This window comes from Telmatherina bonti (assembly GCF_933228915.1).
Source record: "Telmatherina bonti genome assembly, chromosome: 23".
In the NCBI taxonomy this organism is placed as follows: Eukaryota; Metazoa; Chordata; class Actinopteri; order Atheriniformes; family Telmatherinidae; genus Telmatherina; species Telmatherina bonti.
The window spans coordinates 7,748,299-7,758,406 of NC_136632.1; the positions used below are offsets into that span (position 1 = coordinate 7,748,299).

Consider the following 10,108-nt stretch of genomic DNA (forward strand, 5'->3'; position numbering starts at 1 on the left):
TGCAGTGGCTTTTATTGAGTCTTTTGCTGCTGCATTCACTAATTACTCTTAAAATAACATAGTTACATACAGGTTATTTTTGCACTTTCTTTGTGCACAACAACCTTTCTCATCTCTGCCTCAGACTAGTACATGCTATACAGCACAAAAATACCTGCCAGTGTGGGGTTCATTCGCAAAATGCTGTGTCTTGTGCGGCTCCAGCTTGGCTTTTGTCCTTTAAACGGAGAAGCTGAAGCAAATGTGCTCTGCAGGAGGGCTATACCGTCATCTTGCTTGGCAGTAAAGCAGATCCCAGATGTCTGCCTCACTGTAGCAGACACAGACTCATCCTGTCACTTGCCATGCCTTTGTTCTCGGACAGCAGCGTATTGGTTGTGTTTAGCATTCAGGTTTACAAAAAGAAGTCACAGACTGTGAGGGGAAAGGCAGAGGAAGCTTCTGGTTGGTAAATATTTAAACTGGTGCAGCTTAACTTTATCTCTCCACGGATAATTTGCTAGTAGTTCCCCAGTAATCAGGCACACGTTCAGGGACTTCTGCCTCATCAAACCATCTCTGTTGCTATGCGAGTGAAACTGGAAGGCAGAAAGCATTACACTGTTGTTTCATCAGTGCCGAGGTGAGATGCAAATGCAACGCTTCTACAGTTTGATGACACTCGGGCAAGTTGCAAAGTAACTGGGACAAAGTCACACACCGAATGCATAAATAATGAGTCAGATACAATTCTAATGAAGTTGGTTTAAATTGAGCTGAAGCATTATTCTAGTCTCATGTTTCTCGTGACTTTTATATGTTTTGAGAGCAAAGCGTCTGTAATCCACTTCTTACTTCTCTTCATAGTTGAAAAACATCCAAAACAGCTTGCTGAAATGCGTCGTTGCAAAATCTTGTTAGGGGAGTGTTGCTAAATCCTCTCAAATCTGAATCTCTTATGTTTGTGTTTCTGTTTGACGGTTCTCTATTCACTTCCCTTCCAGATTATACTTTCATAAACAAACTCCTCAGAGTCATATAACCCAACCACACCCTGGGAAATTTCAACTTGATTGCACAAAGAGCAGAGAGAGGGGATTTTATGTGTTTGCAACATGAAGAGTATCAGCCAAATACCTGAGTGAGATGGGCCTAAATATGAGCAGATTGTTTCATACTGACAGAGAGCTCCATGTTGTGGAAATACATCTCCCAGCTGCTGAGGCCTCATGCCGGTTAGTGTTTGGAAAGGCAAAGCTCGACTTCTACACAAGCCAGGTCGCCTCCCCTCAACTCCTGCTAAACCAGCTCCTCTCGTTCCTTTTGTTTGAGTGTCAAAGAGTTCCACATGTTTTTCTTTTTTTATGCCTGCTGCTTGGCAACCCTGGGGGCTTTGGAGTGCTGCAAAAGGATTGCAGTCTTAATCCAAACTTTGGGTTTTTGCAGAGTCAGTTGTTTCGGCTTCAGAAGTGTTGTACAGATTGGAGCGCGAGCAGAGTTAGCAAATTTAGAGAACCAAACTTTACGGCCCCATCTGTCGCATCCTTTAACTGAAAATGTGAAAGTACTAGCAACTTTAGCCAAATAAAAGTCACGAGTTTTATCTGAAAATTCAGGTGTGTGTAAGCAATTTGATGTGGAGTCATTAGGCTTGCAAATCAGAAGACAGCCAACCAATGGGATGGTTGCATTACAGACAGGCTTCCAGCAAATGAAGGAAGCAGAATGAGGATGAGATCTACAACAGCTGTAAGTATTTTTTTTTTTTAATCCATGTTAAAAGTTCAACAGAAGGGCACTACCAGCAGAGTTTTTGTTGATTTGCAATCTAAATTATCTGAAAATGCATCAAGGGAATTAAAATCCTAATTAGACTAGGCTAATATCTTCAGCTTTTAAGATAATTTTCTGCACATCCGACCCCCAATGAGGTCTCATCTGAAAAGAACGAACTATAATTGCTCATCAGGAAAACCCTCATTTCCAATAATATACATGGAGCTAACATTTGATGCAGATTTATAAAGCTAAAACTACGGAATAGCAAAGAAATGACAAATCTCAGAAATTATGATGCCAAGATAGGAAATCTTTTATTACAGAGAAAAAAAAAAGAAAAAAAAAAAACTTCTTCCAAAATATAGAAATCTGTACAACTTCCGCACAATCAATTTACATGAACTGTACAAATTTACAGCAGTTCATCACAACATACCCAAGGAAAAGAAAAAACTGAACACGATAAAGATGTACTGACATGAGATCACAAGATACAGCTTTTCTTCTTGGGTAAGCTCAAGATTTTTTTGTCTATTTTGTTGTTTTTATAAGTAAATAAGAAAAAAAAAAAAAGGGAAAAAGAAAAAGAAAAAAAACAAAAAAAGGAAAAAAAGAAAAAAAAGAAAACAAAAGGATACGTCTACACTTACAGATCATGGAAACTAAGTTTTTTTTTTGTTTGTTTTTTTTTTTTTTACTTTTTACCAAAACTTTGGTCCTTGCCAACACTCCCATCACAAATGGCTTCACTTACGAAAAGCGTAATCCATGTTAAAAGATGAAATACAAAAACAGAAGACATCTAAAAACACCTCAGGATAGCAATTATTGGCACTTCCCATGTGTAATGTTATGCACTCTACCATTTGTTGTACAGCTAACAAAACATTCTACTATAAATGTAAAACACCTCAAATGTGAAAGTGGCAATAATTCAGCTGATCGATGACAATATTGGCAACCTTCCGGTTCCATATCTTAACATGTACAACTTTTCAATAAGAGTATTGAATGTCCGAGGCCTGAGTTTGGCAATACATTCCAGGAGAGACTCCTCGCGTCTCAAGAAGAGGAGAAAAAAAAAGTCACAACTTCAACTTGACATTTAGTGCATTTATGTGCTATTTTTACCTCTGAATACTCAAAGCACTCTCACGACACTTCTGTAATCTATGTGCGCATAAGATGAATGGATTCCATTTAAATAATCATTACTTAGAACCATTTTTTGGGTGTTGATACAATTCAGAAGGTGCCAGAGGGGAGATTTGGATTTTTTTTTTTTTTTTTAAATTTTATTTGAACATTTTGTTGCTCTAAAACCTGTTTAGAAGTAGATTAGATCAGACTAATGCAGAGAAGAAACTAGGGGGTGAGTGGAACGATGAGAAAGCCTACTAGTGTGACTAGCAAAAGTGAGACGAGACGATCATCTCGTGTCTGAAATATAGACCAAATCTCAAAAATGTCTTGACTTTGAAAAAAATAAAAATAATAATAAAAAAGAAGGCTACAATGGAGCAGCATGGTTTCATAAAACAGGTGTCCACCATGGAAACTGAAGCTCTGGGCTCCCATCCCAGCAGGCTCCCATCCATCTGGCCAACATGGAATCACTGCTTTTCACAGATTGCTGAAGGGAGTATCAGCATAGAGCAGGGCAGTAATGGTGGGGTGGAGGGGGGTGGGCAGTTAGGGGGCTGGTGATAGTTGCAGTGCATCATAGGCTATCGTTGTATTACCCATGATCCTCTGAGGCTTAGCAGAGCTTAAACGCCCATTGGTCTGATGATAAGTGGCAAACCCGCCTGCTGTGACAGATTGGGCCAGCAGCTAAGGTCTGTGCAACACCCTTAGCTGTCCCCAGCATCTGTTCCACCACCCCATTAACCACTCAGCACCAGAACCATGAGCGAGGTGGTGGTGGGAAGGGGGCGGTATCAGAAAGCCGCCAAATCATTTCATATGCATGTAAACAAAGTTGCTACGCAAACTCAGTAATCAAGTGCAGCGCAATCCAGTGAGACTGAAACAATGGCCCAGTACCCTCGATTCTTCATCTTAGATCCACGTTTCCTTGACTCTCACAAGACCCCCCTCCCCGTGCAGCTTGAGCACGCCAGGAGCGTGTGCTGGTTATCCATCACCGCTAAGGGAGGGTGTAGGGCTTCTGGTCAGGGTGGGGGAACATTGAAAAAGTCCAGATGGGGGAGGCTGGAGGGATTTTAGCTGCCCTGGACTTAAAGAGTCCGGCCCTGGCCCCCCCCTTCTCTCACACCAGCTTCCCCACCCCGGCCGTCCTTACCCAGCTCCCCACAGTGATGGATGATGATATGTGTCACATTAAGTCTACCTGCGTCCGCAGGGGGTCGGCTAGCAGCATGCCGGCTTGCTTCTGGCTGAACAGGAGGTCTGAGCTGAGGGGTGATATGCGGCACTTGAGGCACCACAGCCATTGGGAAAGGGGGGGGGGGTTCGGTGGGTTGAAGCTGCCAGGCTGGAAAGAGGACACCTCTAGCAAGGGTCCAGGCAGCGCATTGCACCTGGCCAGGCACTCATAAGCCTGATGTTACTTAGCATCACAAATGGCTCATAAATCATTAAAAAAGGGAGGTCCCAATAAGGCAGTGCACTTCTAATCCATGAAACCACATCGGTTTTCCAACTGACAGTTGGCGTTGACGAGGCTCGATGGGTTTCATCAAAAAGTGGGTGCGCCAGACCTCCCTTAGGCCAAAATCTCACACAGTTGGCACTTGGTCAAGATGTTTCCCCACATACGTTTTCTTTCTTCTAAAATCAGCAACAACAGAAACAAAAGAAGCAAGCTACCGTGTTTGGAAAAGCGAGCAGGTTATGCCAGGGTTGACAGTGCCATACGAAGCAGCGATGGAGGTTTTCTAACATACCACCAGGACCACTCTCCATCTCAAGAAAAAAAACAAACAAACATCTTTGAAATGTTCACAATTAAACATCAAATTAAAACGCTAAAGGTTTCAAAATCCAGATTTGCGCCCTTCCAAATTCAACAAAAATGGTGGGCAAGAGTATGAACAAACGGCCAAAAACTGGGAAATGAGTGAAAAGGTGACATTCGAATGGATGGAATGCAGGCGATTTTCCTCTAAGAAGTACACATCCCACACAATCTCATGTCAAAGTGCATTCAATGACGACGTGAACTGGGCCACATGACCAATGTTTGGGTAAACTGCCCCCCACCCCTCTCTCCTTTTTGCTACACTTTAAAGTTTTGGTAATACAGGACGTCACAAAGTGGTGGAAAGGGGGCAAATATCAGCAACACAGGAACTTGATTGTGAACTTCAACAACATTCATTAACTTTAAAGGAGAGGGAGGAGATGGATCCCTACCCCCCTCCCTCCCCCAGTCCTTTCCATGAAAGCTACACATACACGGGTAATGGGAAGGGGACAGTGCAATGGGACACACCGGTATCCATCGGTAACAGTTGCCACAACACATTCGACTTGCGCTCACGTACAGGCAGACTGAAGGCTGAGAAGTTTCTGATAAAAGAAGGGGGGGAGGAAGAGAAGCTAAAACCACGAGCCCTTTTTCACCCCCCAAGATAGAGAAAATGTTTCCTGTGGTCCAAAAGGCTGTTTTTCACTTTTATAGAAAACAGAGATGCTGTTTGTGTCTCTACCTTGAGCTTGGATTGCAACGGGCGCTGCCTAAACCTCAACTTCCTCCCCATCCAGGAAAAAATACGACAAAGAAATAAAAACATTTACAGATTTAAAAAGTGTGAAATCCTGGAACGCAAATCCTTTTAGACTCAGGTGTTTTTTTGCAGTGATGTGTTGAGCGGGTACCCATAGAAACCACAAGTTAAGAAAAGTGCAAAGTCTATGCAGACAGCCCCTTCAGAGATGGAGCCTAACACGATGTTTTGAGTAGAGGGTGTGTTTGTGTGAGGGTGGGTGGTGTGGGGGGAGTGTGGAGCCAGTCTCCATGGGGGCGGGGTGGGGTTCCTGGTTGGTTTGTTGGTTTAGCTGCCCCAACAGTTCCATTTCCACAAAGCCTCTCCTAAAAATAAAAAGAATTTTTAAAAAAAATAAAATAAAATAAAAAAATAACGGGAGTGCCCAGCTGATCCACTGACAACACAACAGATAACGGGGATTAAAAAAAAAAAAAAAAAAAAAAAAAAACCCTACTAGGTTTCCATCACCTGGATGATAGGCCACATCCTTCGTTTTTTTTTTTTTTTCCTTTTGCCTTTTTTTCTTATTTCACCATTTCATATTCTTAGCTTTAAAAAGGCTCACCATGAGCTGACCAGCCATGGCGTGACCCTGAACAAAAGTAGGCTGGGGTTGTGGGGGTAACAGTGTGGACCCCCCTTAACTGGACACAGTCATCATATTATTGTAGGCTTTGGAGGGACTGGTTCTGCCCAGAACCCTCAGTTCATCCTTGCAGCTGAGGTGGCTTTCCACCATGGAGCTTCCTGAGGTGGAGCTGGCGGCGGCTGACACTGGCAGTCCAACAGGACCGGGCTGTGACTCGTACAGGACGCAGATGGAGCCGTCCTCGCCGATGCGATAGGACACCTCAAAGGGGTCCACCCAGAGCGTGAGCTCACTGGGCAGCAGCAGGTAGAGTTGCTGGATGGTCAGGCCGATGCGCTGGCCCGCCTGCCCCACCAGTGGGTCCATCTTGTGGTTGATGCGGATGCAGCGGTAACCCGAGCCCTTGCAGGGCCTGTCTGGGAACCAGTGGTGCTTATATTGTTCTGCAGGGAGACAAAGAAGAAGATGGAGGACAAAGTTAAGATTTAGGTGAACAAAAAGACACATTGACAATCCTTTTTTCCACCGATTAGTTCCAATCAAATACATAAAATCAAACAAACTGCAGCCTATAATGAAGTTGTTTACATAAACTCTTTACGGTCTATATAATGAAGGACATTTTCCCTCCAAATACTGACCTAAAATATCCTATTTTAATTATAAATATTACATTTTAAAATATAATATCCTATATTTTTAAATACAAGTAAAAATGAGTTATTGTGTGTTGACAGAACAGAAAGAAAAACACCATCACCACCTGTTACAGGTCTGATAAGCAGCCATAAACAAGCACAAAAAGCCTATGAGACAAAAAAAAACAAAAAACTGCCACTGAATTGCACAATCCCTCCCCTGGCCTTCGCCGTCAGAAAGCCTCCCATTACTGGCCGAACAAAAAACTGTCCCAGACGGCCATCTGGGACACAAAGCTCCGCCTCTTAAAGGGAGAAGGACTTATTTACACCCACCCCCCCACGTCTTTGTGGAAGTTACAGGGGCCTGGTGAAACTAGTCGTGGACAATGACGCCACTCTTGATATGACGAATTTTACTGGTTAAATAAGTAGAGTGGTTTCTAGCACATAAACAGCCAGTTCACCCCCTCCGCCCAGATCCACATCTCTTTGTATTTACAGACCTCTTCATTTTTTAGGAACACACCAACCCTCTATTTTACTCTGCCAAGGCTCATCCATATTGAATTCCCATTGGCGGGGACTGCATTGTGCTTCGTAGAAAAAAGGGTTAAAGGAAGCAGGCTAGCAGTCAGTCAAAGACCCGGAGGCCACCTGTATGCATCCACAGGATAATAACAGCCCCCTCCCTTCCTCCTCCTCCCCCGTGCCTTATCGCAGACGGCTGTATACTGTCGAGCTAATGGAGGGTCTGGCACTCATGAAAGAGCACAAGGGGCTGGATGAGCTTTCAGCCTCATACCGAGCCACAAAGGCAGCTGCCCACAAACCCTGAAGCAGCTGGGAAGTGATCAGCTCAGCAGGGCCTGTTCTTCAAAATGAGGGCATTCGGGAGGAGGAGGGGGGGGGGGACAGAAGGACAGAAAAGTAAGCAGACTGGTGTGTGCTTAACTTAAAGAGTTTAACCATGGAAGGCTTTTAGTCCACCGTAACTGACCTCGAACACCAAAGCAACATTACGTGGGGCTGCCCTGGTCCTCTTGGCAGGTCGATGGGTATTTTCCACTGGTAACAACTTTCCATAAAGTAGTCCAATCCTGTCCTTTGTTACAGTGAGCATAACCAAAAGCCTTTCAAACTACAGTTATACAACAATCCCCGTTTGGGCCTAACCATTGGGACAAGCGCCCCCCTACTTCCCTTTGCTCAGCATCAACACGAAGAGCCAGTATGCAGACACAATAGTGTGTGATTGTGATGATTCTGAGCACAAAAGGGCTCCAGCTGGCCTAGTTTAGTAGCACTGAGACCCACAGGGTACTAACACACACAAAGGTACCAAAATGACTATTTTAAAGCTATTCGCAATCAAAAACTACTATTTAATGTAAACTATTTATATTACTTGTAAATGTAGCTCAACTTCAGTTTGTCTCCATGGATTTCCTCTCCACAGTTGTTCAGAAAAACATCTCCCCTCCCCCACCCAAGCTGTCTAATCTTTATCTGTTTACAAACACAAATGAGGATTTTCAGTCACTTTTATCTTATCGTTTACATCCCCATTAATAACATCTTTCCAAATTCGCCATTTTCCCCCACAAAATGCTCATAAACAAAAAAAATGCTACAGCTAAATGTGTACATATACATCGAAAGAAATCTGCTTCTTTTCATTTAGCTGCCACATTTATGAATATTAATTTGTTTTGTTTAGGCTATAAGGCTGAGGCTCTTCCATAGAAAATATAGGTCATCTGCTGTTGCACGTAAGGGGAATGAGGCAGATGTATGGCAGCTTTAGAGCTCAGAGCCTGGAATGTGTTCACAGCAGGAAATGAGACACAAGCTGCTCTGTTCTATAAAAACTGCCATAATCCTCAATAATAGTCAAACTAGACCCCGTATGAGACACTAATGGGGAGCAAAGGTTCGACATAAAAGCAAATATATGGATAAACCTCCACATAATGTATGTGTTTTATATAAAGCAGACAATAATAAAAAGAAAAAATTCTATACTGACTAAATCGAAGAACAAATAAGGAGAAAGGAAAGCCAAAAGGTGGATAGTAAAGAGATATTTCGCAATAAAATGCACAAAACTCGTAATGTCGCGTAAAACCTCGAGAGTTGCTTATAGTTTCATGGATTCGTTGGTAAAATGATACTAGAGTGTTCATGTTTCATTATTAACCCGTTTCTTTCCAAGCATTACGTAATTGAGCAAGCTCAGCCTTCTCATTGGGGACTGTTTTGCTCTGAGCCTCTGTTCTGTGAGCTTCATCGACCGCGGCGCACTTCCTTATCTGAGCGCCTCCTGTCCCCTTCCCCCACCCTTCATCGCAAAAACAGCTACCCATCACCCTACAGTCTTTTTCTTTAATATTGACCATTTCTGTGACCGTGATCGTCGAGCTATCGCCACAGCGATTCACACTTTGATGTTTTCTCGCCTCTCCGACGTGAGTAAACGTCGGTGCTTGCTGGTGGCGCTAACAGCGATACCAGGAGAACAAAGAAAGACTTCTTCTCATTTCCTTTACAGCCTAAACTTGAAGACTGTTTACAAAAACAAAACGTAAACTTCACGAGGAGATGAGTTTTTATATGACAGAAAAAGCGTCCATGTGGAGAATTTTTCTCGTTTCCTTACCTGCCAAAATATCCTGTAGGCTTTGGCTGAACGTTTGGACCTGTCGATCGTTTACGTGTCCTTTGACCCTCAGAAATCTCGACAGAAATCCGACGGCGGCGTTGATCTCTGGTTTCATCGTTCCCCGGGCACAAAGGGTATGCATTGAGAAAGGCAACGGCGACGAGGGCTGCGCTCTGCTTGTTTTCTTTCTACGTGTTGGTCCGACTGGTCGTCTTCCCTTCCAGTTCTGAGCAGTGATCCGTATTTATTGGCGCTTCTGTTGTTTTTTCTCTTGGCATTTATTAGTCGAGGTAGAGGCAGTTTTTTTGTCAGAGAGGATCCGCGATGGTGGACGGCGCAGTACTGAGAAAAAGAGGCTCGTTTGTTGGTAAATACAAGCGGGGGTTGGGAGGGTGTCCCTTGCGGAAAGTCAGCCAACCCTTGCTGCGAGATTTCCTCCTCCACAGTAAGAATGGGTCACAGTGGAGCTGGGTTATATATAAGCCCCCCCTCCCCCTCTACCTTCCCACAGCTTCGTCATAGGAAGCAACGATAACAGCAGCTGTCCAATCCGCGGCTCGACCACACTGACGAGCCACATATAGGAGGAGTGTCACGTTAACGTCACCGAGCTGAGAATAAACTGGAGGTGCTCGGCGTGAAAGCTTGCTGCGTTCCCGAACCGCCGGACATAATAGCAACAAAGGAGACCTGGATTTATTCCTGGGGGCATGCCGGTGAAGAAACA

General features: G+C 43.8%; 1 protein-coding gene across 1 annotated transcript; it reads right to left on the reverse strand.

Moving 5' to 3' along the window:
- Window positions 1–2,425: 2,425 nt before the first annotated feature.
- Window positions 2,426–9,816, reverse strand: btg1 (B-cell translocation gene 1, anti-proliferative). The gene is made up of 2 exons (XM_079263078.1): window positions 9,379–9,816; window positions 2,426–6,524 (listed from the first exon to the last, which is right to left on the reverse strand). Exons 1-2 carry the CDS (start codon window positions 9,521–9,523, stop codon window positions 6,133–6,135), a joined length of 537 nt encoding a protein of 178 aa, XP_079119204.1. The 5' UTR covers window positions 9,524–9,816; the 3' UTR covers window positions 2,426–6,132.
- Between the last annotated feature and the right edge of the window lie 292 nt (window positions 9,817–10,108).